The sequence below is a fragment of the Somniosus microcephalus genome, chromosome 4, assembly GCF_052327205.1.
Source record: "Somniosus microcephalus isolate GS21.2 chromosome 4, FLI_Smic_1.0, whole genome shotgun sequence".
In the NCBI taxonomy this organism is placed as follows: domain Eukaryota; kingdom Metazoa; phylum Chordata; class Chondrichthyes; order Squaliformes; family Somniosidae; genus Somniosus; species Somniosus microcephalus.
The window spans coordinates 283,419,192-283,437,435 of NC_140990.1; the positions used below are offsets into that span (position 1 = coordinate 283,419,192).

Here is an 18,244-nt window from a genome sequence, read left to right on the forward strand (position 1 = left end):
GCCATCAGGTCCATGGGATTTATTGGCTTCCAGTCCCATTAATTTCTCCAGTACTACTTTTTTACTAATACTAATTTCTTTCAATTCCTCATTCTCGCTAGACCCTTGGTTCTCCACTATTTCCTGAAAGTATTTTCCAGTCTTCTTCCATGAAGACACAAAGTATTTGTTTAATTTCTCTGCCATTTCCTTATTCCCCATTAGAATTTCTCCTGTCTCAGCCTGTAAGGGATCCACTCACATTTACTTTCGCTAATCTTTTCCATACCTATAAAAGCTTTTACAGTCTGTTTTTGTGTCTCTCACTCGTTTACTCACCGGAGTGGGACTTGAACCCGCAACCTTCTGACTCAGAGGCATAGGGTGCTGCCCAGTGAGAGGAAGGTGGCGAGGTTTGAGGAAGGGAAAGCTCCCCCAGCAGTTGCTCGAAGGACACGCCCGGAGCCCGGGCTCCTTCGGCAATGCTGCGCGCGCAGCCAGCGCTAGTTCGCGGCCCTGCTTCGCTCGCGGTCCCGCCCCCGGGCGGTTGAAAAAGCTCACGTGACGCAGCACCCCATCACGTGACGTGGCGGGAACCATGGCGGCTGCGTCGGTTTTTCATCGGTTGCGGACGGGCTCGAAACTGGGGCCGCAGTACGACCAGGAGGGGAACGTCATCGAGGTAAGGCCCGCCCGTCCTGGTTTCGTTCACCGCCGCGGGTCCAGGCCAGGGGAGAGCCAGCGTCACTGGTCCCCTTCCTTGGAGTAAACGCCTCTTCAGCAACGGGAAGTTGGAGCCCCGAATCCTCTCCCGCACCTGGGCATGGGGTTTTTTTTGTCTGAAATTCATTCGCCATTTATGTTGTTGAGATTAAATCAGCCCAAAGAGGAAGGACTCTCGGAGAGCAGGAGGACTTGCTGTCGAGTCACAGGTTTGAGTTAAGTGAGGAGGTTGTGCAGTCGGTCGGTCAGTCAGCTGGCTGAAGCAGCGCTGTCCTCTGCTGGGCTAATATCACAGGACAGCGGACGCTACTCTGCATTGGGTCTGGCCAACAAGTCGCTTTTGCTCACGTTAAAGAGGAACCGTATAAATTGAACTGGTCCAAAAACAACAACTGCTGGCCGGCGCTTACCCTATAGTCTTTTTTATTTTTCTTTGCTTCAAATGTTCATTGGCTGTGCCTCAGCCACTCACTGGCAAAGCATTCCATGCGTCACTCCTCTGAAGAAACGTGTCCCCACCTCTTGCTCTTAGTGGCACTTTTAAATTGATTAGCACTTGTCACTGACTCCCCAAACAGTGGAAATAGTCTTTATCTAGTTGTTGTATCAGACCCTTCATAATGTTAAGCCTCCTGTCAAATCACTTGTTTGCTGTACTCCAATGGAAATATTCCCATATCTCAAGTCTCTTCATCATAACTATAGTTTCCCATCACGGGTATCATCCTGTGCTGCATGTTCTATGTCAGCTGGTGGCACTATTGCACTCGGCTCACATGTCCTGTAGTTGTTGAATCCCAGATGTCTTTTGGTGACCTTGCTTTTTAAAAAAAAAAACCCTTGGCACCCCCAAGCGATCCTAGTATGTATACTTTTGGATGCAGAGGGTTGTAGTATGCATTTTGTAGATTTATGTGCCTGGTTATATTAATGTTTAGTTGACATTTTGGATTGGTTAGTAAAATCATCAGCCACATTTTCAATTGGAAGCATTAATGTTAAGCCAGCTGTGCAATCAATTGTCCCACAGAAATTATTAAGCAAAATGCAGTTAACTTGCTGAATGAATCATATGTTGACTCTGAAAATTTGGCATATTCATTTTCTGGGCATTGCATACCCTTACATACTCTCCATGAGTCTGGGCCATCTGCTGGTCCAGGTTGGATGCAGCCTGTGGGAGTGGTCACTCTGGCCACCTGCCTCTTCCGTGGCATTGGGTGGCCCTAGTGAAGGAGCAGTTGGTGTCTGTCAGTATGCTTGAGGCCTACTGAGACTGGTGGGCACCACAGAGACTACAGTGCATAGTTATCACGAGTGATATATTTTTAAAGTTTCCTTTGTTTTATGATTTTAGTTTTCTATTAGTTGAAGGGGCACTTTTGTTTGTTTTATTTGACTGGCAATCCAGTGTCTCCCTATTTTTTATTTATGAAAAGGCATTGACTACACTTTGAGGCAGTAGAAATAATTGCAGGCATTATCCAATGTATCTTCAAGTAGATGCTGTCTACCATCTCCAATACTCTGGGAACATAAGAACATAACATAAGAAATAGGAGCAGGAGTAGGCCAATCGGCCCCTCGAGCCTGCTCCGCCATTTAATAAGATCATGGCTGATCTGATCCTAACCTCAAATCTACTTCCACTCTCCATCCCACCCGAACCCATGTGATCTCCCGGGAGAGGAGAAAAACCAGATAAAAACCCAATGGCCAATTTGGGAGTAAAAAATCTGGGAAATTCCTCTCCGACCCATCTAGGCGATTGAAACTTGTCCAGGAGATATCACTGTCCCTGTATTTCCTGCAGTATTTACCTTCTGTAAAAGATGATCTCCACCCCAGCCAGGAACAGGCCCAACTTACTCTTGAAGGACTCCTAGCTGGCAGCCTGTTCCCGAGGTCTCTACTAATCCCTGTGAATAGAACCATCTCCTGAAATCTAACACAGAATTAGAACACAAGAAGTAGGAGCAGGACCAGGCTACATGGCCCCTGGGCCTGCTCCGCCACCCACAGGGCCATGACCGATCCGAACCTAGACTCATGTCCAATTTCCTGCCAGCTCCCTGTAACCCCTAATTCCCTTTACTTCTAGGAAACTGTCTATTTCTGTTTTAAATTTATTTAATGATGTAGCTTCCACAGCTTTCTGGGGCAGCAAATTCCACAGACCTACTACCCTCTGAGTGAAGAAGTTTCTCATCTCAGTTTTGAAAGAGCAACCCCTTATTCTAAGATTATGCCTTCTAGTTTCACCCATCATTGGGAACATCCTCACTCCATCCACCCGATCAAGCCCCTTCACAATCTTATATGTTTCAATAAGATCGCCTCTCATTCTTCTGAACTCCAATGAGTAGAGTCCCAATCTACTCAACCTCTCCTCATATGTCCACCCCCTCATCCCCGGGATTAACCGAGTGAATCTTCTTTGTACTGCCTCGAGAGCAAGTATGTCTTTTCTTAAGAATGGACACCAAAACTGCACGCAGTATTCCAGGTGCGGTCTCACCAACACCTTGTATAACTGCAGCAATACCTCCCTGTTGTTATATTCTATCCCCCTAGCAACAAAAGCCAACATTCCATTGGCCTTCTTGATCACCTGCTGCACCTGCATAATAACTTTGAGTTTCGTGCATCAAGACCCCCAGATCCCTTTGTACTGCAGTACTTTCCAGTTTCTTGCCATTAAGATAATAGCTTGCTCTATGATTTTTCCTGCCAAAGTGCATAACCTCACACTTTCCAGTATTGTATTCCATCTGCCAAATCTCTGCCCACTTACTTAGCCTGTCTATGTCCCTTTGCAGGTTTTTTATGTCCTCCTCACTCACTACTTTCCCTCCCATCTTTGTATCATCTGCAAACTTTGATATGTTACACTTGGTCCCCTCCTCCAAATCGTTAATATAGATTGTAAAGAGTTGAGGTCCCAGCACTGACCCCTGCGGAACACCACTAGTTACTGGTTGCCAGTCTGAGAATGAACCATTTATCCCAACTCTCTGCTTTCTGTTAGATAACCAATCCTCCACCCATGCCAGAACATTACCCCCAATCCTGTGATTTTTTATCTTGAGCAATAATCTTTTGTGTGGCACCTTGTCAAATGCCTTTTGGAAGTCTAAATACACTACGTCCACTGGTTCCCCTTTATCCACCCTGTATGTTACATCCTCAAAAAACTCAAGCAAATTTGTCAAACATGACTTCCCCTTCATAAAACCATGCTGACTTTGTCCTATTAAATTATGTTTATCCAAATGTCCCGTTACTGTCTCCTCAATAATGGACTCCAAAATTTTACCAACCACAGATGTTAGGCTAACTGGTCTATAGTTTCCAGCCTTCTGCCTACTACACTGCAAAACTTTTGCCATACATCCAACTATTCACTTGCACTCTTGGAAGAATGGATAAATGCACTAATTCTCTGTAAAAATATGATCAGCTCCTATGTTACCTCTGGACTTGACTATTCAGACGCACTCCTGGCTGGCCTCTCTCATTCTACCCTACGTAAACTTGGTGATCCAAAACTCGGCTGCCCGTGTCCTAACTTGCACCAAGTCCCATTCACCCATCACCCCTGTGCTCGCTGACCTACATTGGCTCCCGGTTAAGCAACGCCTCGATTTCAAAATTCTCATCTTTGTTTTCAAATCCCTCCATGACCTCGCCCCTCCCTATCTCTGTAATCTCCTTCAGCCGCACAACCCCCTGAGATATCTGCGTTCCTCTAATTCTGCCCTCTTGAGCATCGCTGATTATAATCGCTCAACCATTGGTGGCCGTGCCTTCTGTTGCCTTGGCCATGCCTTTTGTTGCCTAGGCCCTAAGTTCTGGAATTGTCTGCCTGAACCTCTTTGTCTCTCTCCCTCTGTTTCCTCCTTTTAAGATGCTCCTTAAAATCTACCTCTGACCAGGCTTTTGGTCACCTGCCCTAATTTCTCCTTCTGTGTCAAATTTTTATGTCTTGTAATACTCCTGTGCAGCGCCATGGGACATTTTACTACGTTAAAGGTGCTATATAAATGCAAGTGGTGGTGATTGTGATTCAAATACCAGACATTTACCTCCTGATCGGTGAAGGGACCAACTGATAGTCGGTTGGTTAGTAGTAGTAGAGGTGTCTGATGGTGTTGGGAGAATGGTACAGGATACATGCACTTTTCATTGGTCACTGGGCCAGGCCGCAGCCTGTAATCGCATTCACTCACGCAGTGTGTTAAGTTATAACAGCCCAAGCACCTACACTACAACCATCAGTTTGCCAACTGAAAGCTTTCAGTTCCTGGTTGGGGCAAGGCCAGGGTTCCTTGAAATAATTTTGTGATTCTTACTAAAATTAGGATACATCTTTTGGGTGTCAGCCATAAGCAAAACAGTTTTATTAAGTCATCCATTAAAGTATTTCTAGCACTCTTTGTTCAGGAGTAGGGTTGCAAAGGGGTGGAAAGTTTCCGGGAAATTTCCGGAAATTTTCCACGGGAAGTTTAGCTTGGGAATTTTGCCCAAAAAAGCACATGCTAGCATAATATTTTTTTTTTGTATTTCTTTTTTTTCCACAGGTCCTCTCTTAAAATTACTAACAGCGATGGAATCTTAATTATTAAGGAATTTCTTAATCAATATATGTTTATCTTCTTACTTGGCTTGTTTTAATAATTACAAGTTTTGTGTGTGACTGTGAACAAATGTGTCCTGATTGGGTGGATGAGCGATTAGCTCCCTCTATTTGTAATATTTGCATATCGAATTGTGATTGGCCTGCAGGCATCTGTAAGACTGCTATAGTTTTTTTAAGATCCAGGTTAGGGGTCCTGAGGGAAGTCATTTTGTTTTCTGCTGATGTTGTGATGATGCAGTAAGTAAATCAGACTTTATACCAAATAAACCAGTTACTTGTTGAACTCTGTTGTCCTTCAATTTAAAATATACAAAATAATACACTATTGGTGATGTAGCGTCGTGTGTGTACAGGTCATGCTTCCATCACATGGAGCATCAGCAAAAATGTACTCACCCTGTTGCATTCGTGCTGATCGACCGCAGTTCGACACAGAGATGAATGCCCTTTATTTCTCTGCATAGAACAATGCCACGTTTACCGTCGGATGTGTGGAAGCATTTTACCCCAGGCATTAAAGATGGAAAGACTGTGTACATGTGCAAACACTGTAGAAAGCCATATGTAAAGAATGCCACAAAGATGCAGCAGCATTTATCCAACGATCTTGGATCACAAAAGGTCTTTGCAGTAGTTACTGACAATGCTGCGAATATGAAGGCTGCTTGGGCTCAAGTGGAGGAGGCCTACCCTCATATTACGTCTATTGGGTGCGCAGCTCATGGGCTTAACCTGCTCCTCAAGGACATCATGGGTTTGAGAACCATGGAAACACTGTACAAGAGAGCCAAGCAAGTTGTTAAGTATGTCAGGGGAAAACAGGTAGTTGCAGCAACCTACAACTCCAAGCAAATGACAAAGAACAAGAACACCACACTGAAGCTGCCCAACAACGCTAGATGGGGTGGTGTTGTCATAATGTACAACAGCCTTCTGGAGGGTAAGGAGTCGCTGCAAGAAATGGCAATATCCCAGTCTGGGGATATGGAAACCACCATCAAGAAAATACTGCTGGATGATGTGTTTTGGGAGAGAGTGGTTAGCAGCCTTAAACTACTCTCACCAGTAGCATCTGCAATTGCTCAGACTAAAGGAGATGACGCTGTCTTGTCAGATGTTCTCAGGCTTTTTACTGATTTTAAAAGAACAAATCAGCATTGCCCTACCCACATCCCTGCTGCTCAAAGCAGAGGAGAAGGCAATTGTTCAATTCATACAGATGCGTCAAGAATTTTGTGTCAAGCCGATTCATGCTGCAGCATACATGCTGGACCCAAAGCATGTTGGGAGACCAATACTTTCTGGAGAACAGATCAACAGCGCTTAGTGTGATTTCTACCCTCTCACACCATCTCAATCTGGATGTGGGCAAAGTTCTGGGAAGTCTGGCAAAGTTCTCTACCAAGCAAGGTCTTTGGAATGGGGATGGGATATGGGAATCATGCAAGCATATCAGTGCACATACCTGGTGGAAGGGACTTTGTGCATCTGAGGCCCTGTCACCTATTGCATCGGTGATACTCCAAATCCCACCTTCATCAGCGGCCTCTGAACGAAACTGGTCACTTTTTGGGAATACACATACAAAGGTGCGCAACAGGCTGACTAACGAGAGTGGAGAAACTGGTGGCTATCCGGGCGAACCTACAACTTATTGAGCCAGATACAGAAGTGTCCACCACACAGCTGGACACTGACACAGAGGAGGAAATGGACACGTCAGAGTCAGAGAATCAGGAGGAGCACTGAGGAGTAGAAGACTCAGAAGACTCATGAGTAGAAGACTCAAAGGGACAAAATAAGGACAAATTACAGGCTAAATAAGCTGACGCTCTTTTTATTTTATTTTAGATGGGTCTTTTTTGTGGGGGTTCAATAAAGTTCAAAATTATAACCTAAATAAAGTTTTGAAAACCTGTTTTTATTTGTATGGAACAGTATGTCTATTTTGACGACAAAGATAATATAAGGGTCAGAGACAAAAACCATCAGTGTGCAAAAAAACTCAAAATCCCCATGGAAAGTTTCTCCTCTCAAAAATTCCCAGAATTTTGCAACCCTATTCAGGAGATCATCCTTTAATTTTATTCCATTACATTACCCAATTGTGCCAATAGTACCCGTCATTCCTGTCCATCCTAGTTTCGTAGGATGCAAAATATTTTAAAAGGCCTCTGGCAGGGTATTGTCTAGAGCAACTAATGCTGGGCCAAATTTCATCTTATGTATATGTTCTTTTGTCCCATACATGACTTTGTTCTTGGACTTGATTTTAATATGTAGTTTGTGTCCTTCAGGTATGGCCTCCACTCCGGTTTGACGGTAGCCTGCACCTGCCACAATAGCCTTTATATTCCATTCCTCATCTTTGTATTTTTTTCTAACCTCCACTTTTGCTATTTGGATTTGTTTCTTACTCTTGGTCTTTTGTTAGCCTGGAATTTGAGGCTGGGATGACAGCAAACTGGCTGTGTTTGCCATCATTCCACCTTTTGAAACTGACTGCAACTTTGGGATTTGGTTCATGAGCAGGCTCGTGGCAATCTCGAAGTTGCGGTCTGTTAATGACAGAGCTGTAACAGGCTGCGTTGGGCAGCCCACTCCCCCACAGCCGACAATCTATGAAATCTTGTAAATCATTGAAACTGACAAACTTCGGCTCTTCCGCAGTAAGTACGCTGTTAAATTCCCCACTAAAAGTTGGACCCAAAGGGATTAGGTGTAACTGGGGTTTTAACAGTATATTGACTGCTAAACAAATGTTAGGGGCCTGGAAAACTAATTTTACTTTTGTGCTGTGTGAAGTTTGTCCATTTTAATAAATTTAAATTGAGAAACTTTTCAAAAACATTTTTTAAGTTTGACCATCTTTATTTCAGACTTGCCTTTTCCCCATGTGAGTACCCCAATCTTTCTTTTGCTCTCTCTAACTTTTTTTAAAAATTAGAATTTTAAGAGCTTACTCACTTCCTTGTTCACTGTCTGAGACTTCTGCATTTTGATCGGCTGCTTAGGCAGTCTGATGTCCCAGCAGTTCGAACAAGGGGATCCCCATGAAGTTCCATTTGAATTGTCGGTCAGAAAACCCGAAGTTCTCAACACCGGGATTGTGAGATCCTTGTGCGAGCGTACTTTGGGGTCGGCAGCAAACGCCTTTGTTTCACTGCTGACTGCAAATTCCGGGCTAGTGTTTCTCTAAGTATAGCTGTGCTGTTTCCTTTTAACTCCTGCTTTATCTTTCTTTAGGTACAGCTCTGCTGTTCATTCTTAGCCCCACTGTAGGACTTTCTCACTTCCAGTCTAACTATATTTAATACTGCTTTGAGTAAGTTTTTTTTTTAAGTAGAGCTCTCTTTCCTTTTTAAGTTCTGCTCCCAGTATTTGGCCTGTCTTTTAGTCTTGTTTCCAGTCTGGCAGTTTTTTTCTCCTAATGATTGCATTTTTCTATCTCCACTCCCATTGTTTGTATTTCTACTTGCTACTGTTATGTTTTTTAATGTTGCACCCAGTTTTTTTTAATATAAATCACACTCCTAAGCTCTCATGACGCCTCTTCCCAATTCTTAAAATTGTATATGATTTTTACCTTTTTAGCCCATCACTTACTTTGTCATAACAACCCTAATTCACTCTTGCCTGCTCAGACCTCATCATACTAACATTTTCTGTGCTGAGCACTCGCACAAATTTCTCTGGAACTCGTTCACTTTCTTTCTGGAACTTTTCAATGCTTCTGTCATTCACTCACCCACTCACCATCACAATCTTTTTTTCCACTTACTACTGCCAAACTCTCCAGATCCCAACACTTTCCTCCTCTTTCCCCTCCTAATGTTTCACACTTCCATCAGTTAAGCATTACTTCCCAAACTACCCCTACATCCATTACATGTCCAACTTCACATTTTAATTGAAAGGAGGAGAAACTGATATTCACACAAATATAAAATTCTATTGATACTTGGTAGTATTGTCTGTAAACAATACAATAATATTATACACTGAAGCTTGAACATTTTCCTATTACATCTATAAATATATTTTACTGTGCTACTTAGGTATTTTACATGCTATCAGACCAGCTGCAAACTCTGTATTGACTGACTGACGAGCAAGTCAAATACTACACTGATATTGCTGCATTAGACATTAAAATGAATGCGATAATCAGGTGCTATAAATGGTACTTCATCAAATTATCTAATTTAATCTGTATTACTAGAAATAATGATTGCTTCCACTGATTTGCTTAACTTGCATTACTGTTGGGTAATAGTTAATTTGGGAAGTTCATTACTTAGACAAAAATTAAAAACTTCTAAAGGCTGATTTTCTGCTTTAAATTACTGACATCTTTAGACAAAGGATTAGATTGTATACTTTTCAATTTTTAATAGTTTTCATTGATCAGGTTTGAGGTGATTTTTGAGTTGTGCTTCAAAGCCTCAGTTGCTGCAACACATGTAGCTGGAGTTCATTGTTAGGATTGCTTGTGGGAATGGGCAATTAGATTTGTGTTTTTTGGATAAGTTGAAACTGTCAGCTATACTGTTGCTCAGTGCCACAATTGAGTAGCGTCTTACCCTTGGAATTAATACACTCTTGCTCTGCTGTCAAGGTTGGGCAGTAGAGAACCTCATCAGGAGAGACTCGTTCAAACCTCTTCTCCCAAAGGATTATCATTATCTGTTTTGGAGTAATGACCAGTCTTCTGCATCCTACTGGGACTAATTTATGTAGGCTTATCCCTTGGTTCATAAGAGCACCTTGGAATCCTGAAACTTTTCCAGCCATTCATAGCTTTGCTGTTGACCATATCAAAGCAAAGAGGTCAATATATAACTCAAAAATATCAATTACCTCACCAAAAAGTGACTTGCTTTAATTAGTGTTCTGTTTCTTGCATTTCCTCAATGCCAATTGAATTCCCCTGTCTAAATGACCAGTAAGGTAAGACCCTGTGATGCTGAAGTATTGAAGAAATGCTTAGAACTGTTCAGGTGCACAGAATTTCCACATCAACCTTAACATACATGAAATTAGATGATCTGGTTCTTAGTGGCTGTGACAGATTAAGGGTGCTTCTTAACTTTATCCCAGGGAAGCTTCCAGGATATGATCAGTTTGTGCTTGATGGCTAGATTTCCTGACTCTAGTGCTATAAGTTTGAAGAGAAACATTCATTTGACCTTTCAGCTTTCCAGTGAAGGATTACCTCTACTGGCTACAGAATCTGTAGAGCCATATGCTCATCTTTTCATATGAATGCCCAGGATATCTTTGATCTACAGATAGCATCAATTTTAATTGCTTTTGAAGCAACATATCTACCCTGAATCGGATTTGCCCAAGAGGACCAAGGCTCTCGGATGAGTTTCTCTTCGGATTCGTTCAGAAATCCCTCTGGATTTTCAGGAATTGCCTAATATTAAAGCATTTCTTTGCATAGATTAGCCTGACTATACACTTCTCTACTCATATGGTATTCATGTATTCAGAAAGTTTGCTTTGACCTCTTTGCCTCAGAATACCCAAAACTCCCTGATTCTTTGAGAGTTCTTTACTCATACTTTGCAATGATTGGCGCCTAATGTGGAACACAAATTTGTGGAAAGGCAGCCACAATTATATACAGGGCTATTGAGATTCAGGCTGTGGCATTGTCAGTTTTACTTGGTATTCTTGTTTTAACATCTCTTCTGACTTTGTATGTATCCAGGCAATGTACACATTCTTCTGGTTACTCTGATACTATGGTTGGTACAACTGGCCTGACCGTAGAAAATTGCTCTTTGATCCAGAGCTGATGCTATGGTGATGAAACTGTTAAATACTGGTGAGAGCATACTTGATGGGCATTGCTAAATTAAAAAAAAAAAAAAAACTGGAAATGCTCAGCAGGTCAGACAGCATCTGTGGAGCGAGAAACAGTTAACGTTTCAGGTCAATGACCTTTCGTCAGAACTGATGACTTGGCCTCTACAGCCTTCTGTGGTAGAGAATTCCACAGGTTCACCACCCTCTGAGTGAAGACATTCTTGTAGGAACCAATTATCTAAATATCTAAATTTTCTACTTAAAGGTTGAAACTCGTGAAGATGAGGAACAAAATATCAAATTGACAGAAATTTTAGAATTGCTGGTTGCTGCTGGATACTTCCGAGCAAGAATTAAGGGACTATCGCCATTTGACAAGGTGAGAACTGCAAATGCAATTTCTTTATACCACTCTACCAGGTTAATAACTTGACAGTAGCAAAGATATTTCATGATTAACATTATACCTCGTGCTGCCAATTATTATAAAGTAATGCATGTGTTGGGATTGATGTAAAAATTAAATCTGACTTTTGTGCCAGGCAGACACATCATAAAGGTCAATTGCAGCTGAAATTTGGAAACCATCGTAATTGAAGTAAAGGTGTGACTTGTGCAAGATTAAGGTTTTTAATGACAGGCAGACATCTTTAGAGAACACCTACAGTTACTTTGCTGGGTATAGGATAATTTTGCATAGCTAGTTTTATAATATTTTGGAGAAGTCTGAAGAGGTTTGTACAGTGACACCAGTGGGGGGAAAAGTCACCAAAGAAAGATCTGAGCAATAGTGTGAGATCCTGAGACAAGAGCTTGTATGGGAGAAAAATTGGGACCACAATTATCAGTGGAAGGTTGGGTACCTTGTCTCCTGACTTCTGTTCAAAATTGCTGTTGTATTTTTGTCCATCATACAAAAAATAAATTGGAATAAATCCATTGTTTCACATCAAATGAATAATGTTGCTCATTAAATCAGCATAAACCAGCATGTTCAATGTTCATTTAATACTTTTCAATTTTTTCCACAGGTAGTGGGTGGTATGACATGGTGTATTACAACCTGCAACTTTGACATTGATGTTGATTTGCTTTTTCAAGAAAATTCTACAATTGGTCAGAAAATGTAAGTTGCTTGAAACATTTTTTTCTGTTACTTGAAATATTTTGTTGATTTTTATGGTTGAATATAATGGGTCAAGTTTAAAATGTAATGACCGTAACAATTACTTTCATTTCTGTAACGCCTTTAACATAATAAAATGCCTCGAGGTGCTTTGCATTGGTGAGAATGGACCAAACAATACTGGAAGAATTGAGAGTTGACAGAGTACAATTGCAATGATAGGTTTTGAGGTGCTTTTAAAGGTAAGGCGGGATGCAGCAAGGGAGATAAGTTTAGCGATGGATTTCAATGGTAGGATCTGCAAGCAAGTGAGGAATGGTGGAACTGGATTGGGCAGAGATAGAGGACTGTAGGATGTGGGCTAGAATATAGGGCTTCAGGACGTAAAACTACACTTTTGAACATTGCAAGACTGCGTGAGAGTATTTTAACTTGTGACCATAATTCCTTTGTGGTTTTTGAACTATACACTCACCTTACTTATAGCAAAGTATTCTATAGCATTCTCTTTCTCTTCTTCCTCCCCCCCCCCGCCACCCCCAAACAAAATAACATTGAGGCATTAGAGAGGATTTTTTTTTAGTATTAACATTTTATAGCCAATAAACTGTTAATGTACATCTGAAAAATATTACATTACTTTTTACATGTTAGAGCATTGACGGAGAAAATTGTATCTGTTTTGCCAAATATGAAGTGCCCTCATCGCTTAGAACCACATCAAATCCAGGGTCTGGATTTCATACACACATTCCCTGTTGTGCAGGTAAGGATTTTGTTTCTGAATTGTTGTCTAATAGCAATAACATTAATTTGAATCTGTTTTGTTTAACATCTGATGGACTTAAACTAGACTTCATTTTTCTGAATATTGCAGTATTCTTGTAACCTACATAATGCTTCATAATATACTTGTCATTTAAAATGTTTGACATCATATGACAATTATTACTAATCCCTACACAAGTGTAGTTAGCTCATTTGTAGATTAACAGCCATTTTTCACAGGGAAATTTCAAGTGACTCCATAATTGACTTGTGTTTTTAACATGCCAGGTTGGTATAAAATTGTGATTAGCTCAAGTAATCTCTCAAATTAAAAGCCTTCTATGTACTGGGCAGGTAGCAAAAGCTATCAGTAAGCAGCCAGCATAAAAGGGAGCACATGGTTTTTTTTTCCAGAACTATCATTCACATTTGATCAGATCACACAAATTGAAGCAAAATTGAATCATTGGTCATTCCCCAACTGGTTGTGTACATATAAAAATTACATTTATTATAAAGATTTCCAAGAAATCTTAAATAAATCCCAAATCACATAGCGTGATGCCATAATCTTTATCGGATCAAAAAGAAACCCTTTATTTGCTTTAGTTGATTTTGGGAAGATTGTTTAGTATCAAATTTGAGTTATTTTCATAACCGGCTCCTTGCTTGCCTTTAGTGAGGTATTTCCTCATCAGAGAACCGTAAAGCTATTTTGTTCTTCTTTAGGACACAGTTGTAAAGGCCCATATTCTTTCTCAGTATATGAAAATCTGTAGATGAATTCAATATCAGCAGCAAAACTTTTCTAGAAAGGCATCATTATTTTCTCATTTTATTGGTGAGTCACGAGTTTTAGACTAGATTTTCCTTCCTACCTTTCTCCCCAATTCCTCTACTTTTTATTAGAACAATAATTACTTTTTAAACCAGACTTCCATATCTGAAACCTTTCAGGTGGCTGTTGTAAGTTTACTTTTGTGATTTTATTTGTGTGATCTTTAGTAGATTTTAGAGCAAATTACAAATCTTGACACCTATTACTGAGTAACACTTCAACTCCATTATTATTTTTAAGTGGTTGGTAAAACGTGCAATTGAGACCAGAGAAGAGATGGGAGATTACATTCGGTCTTTTTCAATATCTCAATTTCAGAAAACTCATAGTCTACTTGAGGTGAGTTTCCCAGTATGTTTAAATTCTAAAGTATTGTAAGTGCTTTAATATAGAAATGGGTGTTAGTGTAATTGTAGGAATGTACAATGTGGTACTTGACCTGTCAATAGGCAACTTACAAAAATATTTAATTAAAATTTGCATTTTGCTTTAGTCATTTTCCAATTTAAGTTCTGGTGCTTGACTAGGAAAATGGAATAACAGCAATTGTTGAAAATAATTAAAACTAACAGGGAATTTTGGGACTCCAATCTTTAAATATATTGAATTTTCACATTTTGTTACTTTTAATGCCGTCTGAAATGTCTGATTCTGATCAAAGATTAGATTTTTGTCTTATCTAAATACAGGAAACTTTCATTTAACCAGAGGTTAAATGTCCGGAAAGCTCTATCTACCGGCAAAATTCAGGAGCCGTTTCCTATAAGTTTTTTTACTTCTCGTTGCTTTTTTTTTCCAGTCAGGCTCTGCAAGGTCTAGCTGAAGCTGTTGCTTAGCTACAGAGATGCTTTTAAGCTGCGGCTGACTGTTTTGAAGCTGTTGCTAAGCAATAGGGTTTGTTGATTCACACGGAGCTCAAAAGCTCCGTATGTATTCACATTAGCGCTGGTTTCTACGGCAGTTTTGATGGTACGGCACCAGCTTGGTCCCGTCAGTGCCGCATACCAGAAAGTTTCCTGTAAAGCTAATTCTGGAGGTGTTGAATCTAGGTCTGAGGATCATTTTTTCTCCAACATTTCTAGCTTTGGCTAGAAATAAAGTTTCTTTTAAAAAGCGCAGATTGCAACTTCAGATTTGCCATAGATTTTTAAATTGTAGTTATGTTTAAATAATTTAGGCATTCTATACTTTAAGTGACAAAGTGTAAAAACCAAGAAACTCAGTAACAGTAATGGTAGAATGTTGAGGTATCAACAATCAGAGTAGAGATAAAAAGATAGTGAACGCTGAACAGACCAGTGAGCATCTAACAGTCAGTAGATTATTAAGCCTGTACTTGACCTTTTTTATTCACTATTTCAGTCAGTTCTGTAAAGAGCTCCTAACCTGGCCATACAGGTCTGATGAAGGGTTGCCATCCAAAATACAAAATTTATTTAAAAGATACAGCTAAGTTATGTGTATCTCCCAGTATTTTTGCTAGTAAATCAGAGTTTGGAACCAATTCTTAATATTGCTCACCTCAGGCAGATCTAAAGGAGAGAATGGGTGTGGGGGGGGCGGGGAAGGAAAGAGATAACGGGCAGAATAGAAGCAATATTTTGGAATCTTTTAAAGCCTATTTAATATTGCAATGACTGTACACTAATAATGCTCCTGACATTTCCTGCCAATTGCGCACAGCAAGCTTCTACAAACAACAATGTGATAATCTGTTTTTAGTGTTGTTGTATGAGGGGTAAATACTGGCCAGGACACCAGGGTTAACTCCCCTGCTCTTTGAAATAGTGTCATGGGATCTCTTGCGTTTACCTGAGAGCAGATGGGACCTCGGTTTAACATCTCATCCAATAGATGGCACCTCTGACCGTGCAGCACTCCCTCAGTGCTGCACTGGCGTGTCTGCCTAGATTATGTGTTCAAGTACTATCACTACTATATTTTTCAGTTTCATGGGCGTAAGCAAAAATCTTAAACCTCGAAGGAGTAGAGCTACTGATGCTGTATGGATTAAGTACACTCCCAGTGGGTTGATCAGTGAACAGCATTAGTAGTGCCTGTAGAGATTTCTTCTACCCCATCAAATAAGCAGAGGCAGAGAAACATTTTATTTCACCATCAAAATACTGAGTTTTGATTTGCTTCTATCATTCGAAGTAGCCAGTGAACTTTTGTATATCTTAAGAGTAAAAGTGATGCAATATTTTTCAATAAACTAAAAGTGTACGTTCAATTTTCATCTAATAGGATGATGATTTTGAACAACGGAAAGACAAAGCTATGAAAACCGTTGTAGAAGTTTCTGTAAGTAGAGATTGCTAAGAGAACATAGTTTACTCGCATCATTTTTCATCTTACATTTTTCCAGAGTGCTGGAATTGAGAATTATGCAATCAACATATCACCTACTTTAACTGTTTCTATATATTTAAAATGTCAGCATTCATTCCTTCATGTTTTAAATTACTGTTTGACTATCTTCACCCAAAGCATTTTTTGATTGAAATGTGCACAGAATATCACCAAACCGTGCTAGTATAAATTGCACAAAAGAACAGTGTACATTTCTGTATGTTTTGCAGTCGCTTGCTGTGTGTGCGCGTGCGCGTGCGTCTTGCATTTTTTTTTAGGGACTAGTCAATCGCTTGTGGGGCCGAACGCGAGGTTAGGGGGTGGGAGGATATTTGTACCAAGGTTGGGGGGGGGGGGGAAGACAAAGAAAATAATCCCTGGATTTTCATCACAGCAGGGGATGGCACAACTTCAGTTCAGGCCTGGAATTCGATCTCTGAAGTGCCCCAAATTTAGCCTCTTTGTGATGGAGATGGGTGGGGTGACTTCATTAATTATTCTCAGTGGGGGTAGTGTTCCAGTCAACGAATTAGATTTTATCAAGCTTGATTTTTCTATGAAAGGAGAGCGAGGTGTGTGGCGGTGGGGATTTAGTTGGATCCCTTGATCTTGACTAACGGGACTGTTCTTTTATTTCTGTTATGGGGAGGTGTTCTTGCCTTTATCAAGTCTAGATCTCCCTCTCTGGTGAAGTTACTTAGGTTTATCTGATTGCCTTTTCTCCACACTGAAGGGGTGGGCTCAATTTTTTTTCTCACTTGGAGGTGTTGCGTGATCTCACTTTTATGCTCGCTCTCTTTTTGTCCTGTACTGATTTTTTTTTGACCTTTTTGGGGTTGTTTCTGCTTGGCTCCTTTCAAGTCTTCAGTGGGGTTGGGGGCAGGGTGAAGGAGAAGGAAAGCCCATTACCATCACAAGGGCTGGAACATTGTCATTTATGTTTAAGTTCACAGTTGGGGGAGACTAGGACAACAGGTTGCTGGAGAGCTGAAGAAGATGAGCATTGAGTGATTTGTTAATGTACCTTAACTAAAAAAAAAAAAAAAATAAAAAAAAAAATATTGCCAGCATTTGAAACTGTTGGTGTAGAGTCACCTAATGGCCAATACGTGTCATACACTTCATTCTCAGATAACAAAAAAAACTGCAGGTATTCAAGTGCAGCAGTTAGGGAGTAGGGATAATTGAATTGGACAAAGAGGCAGGGGGATAGGCAGATGGGAAGATAGAGGAAGGGGAGGAAAAGGCAGCAGAAGGGGAGTGCAAGAGAGGGCTGCTGAGGATGGGGAAAAGGAGAATCGAGATTGTCTTCCCCATGAAGTTCTGTTTCTAAAATCTCCCAATTGTCTGGAGAAGTAATCACATATATTTAGAGACTTTTAAGTAGTATAATGCAGTTAGACTAATGTATTTTAATGCTGAATCAGCAGTAACTTCCTACTCTAAAGGCAAAATATTAATACAAAGTTTGATTTACTGTTAAATTGTGTCCCAGCCCAGCCTAGTGTATGGTTGCATTGAAAGAACATTTTCCTCCTGACTAATGATCGTTGACTTTACCCAGTTTAATCTCCTAAAGAACAATGATGTGAACTTTTTCTCTGCCTTGATTGAAAACGGCACGCTACAGAAGGTAGACATAGAATACTTGACAATTTCTTTTTATACTTTCAATTCTATTTCTAACTAGAATTTAATCCAGCTCTTTTTAAGTTAGCCAACACAGCATTGACTGCTCTTGCTGCAGTTTCAGTGCAGGATACTACCTTGTACATCTACATCTGAGCATTGCTTTGGCACTGAATTATCTAAGAAAATTAGTTTGAAATGGAAAAGTTGGGAGTGTGGTTAATTTGAAATTTTGGGAATGGGCTAGTGAAATTCACCATATACTGCAATTTCAAATACACACCTAATCATTAATAGCTAGTCAATTACAATATTTTCCTTGGACCTGAGGGTTTGCAGTTAAAAGTAACTGCGCGGCGGCGCGGACACGATG

General features: G+C 40.5%; 1 protein-coding gene across 5 annotated transcripts in view; it reads left to right on the forward strand.

Moving 5' to 3' along the window:
• The first annotated feature begins 461 nt into the window (after positions 1-461).
• Positions 462-18,244, forward strand: part of ccdc93 (CCC complex scaffolding subunit CCDC93) — an 83,390-nt gene continuing 65,607 nt past the window's right edge. The window contains exons 1-7 of one of the 5 annotated variants that reach the window (XR_015078204.1): positions 462-661; positions 11,424-11,537; positions 12,190-12,284; positions 12,939-13,050; positions 14,131-14,229; positions 16,138-16,194; positions 17,807-17,875. Coding sequence is in view for 4 of the 5 variants with exons in the window: in XM_085986559.1 (XP_085842685.1) it covers positions 578-661; positions 11,424-11,537; positions 12,190-12,284; positions 12,939-13,050; positions 14,131-14,229; positions 16,138-16,194; positions 17,807-17,875 (630 nt within the window). In the remaining variant the exon portion in view is untranslated. The remainder of the gene's footprint in view (positions 662-11,423; positions 11,538-12,189; positions 12,285-12,938; positions 13,051-14,130; positions 14,230-16,137; positions 16,195-17,806; positions 17,876-18,244) is intronic. The other 4 variants (XM_085986559.1, XM_085986560.1, XM_085986561.1 and 1 more) reach the window with 4 other exon arrangements.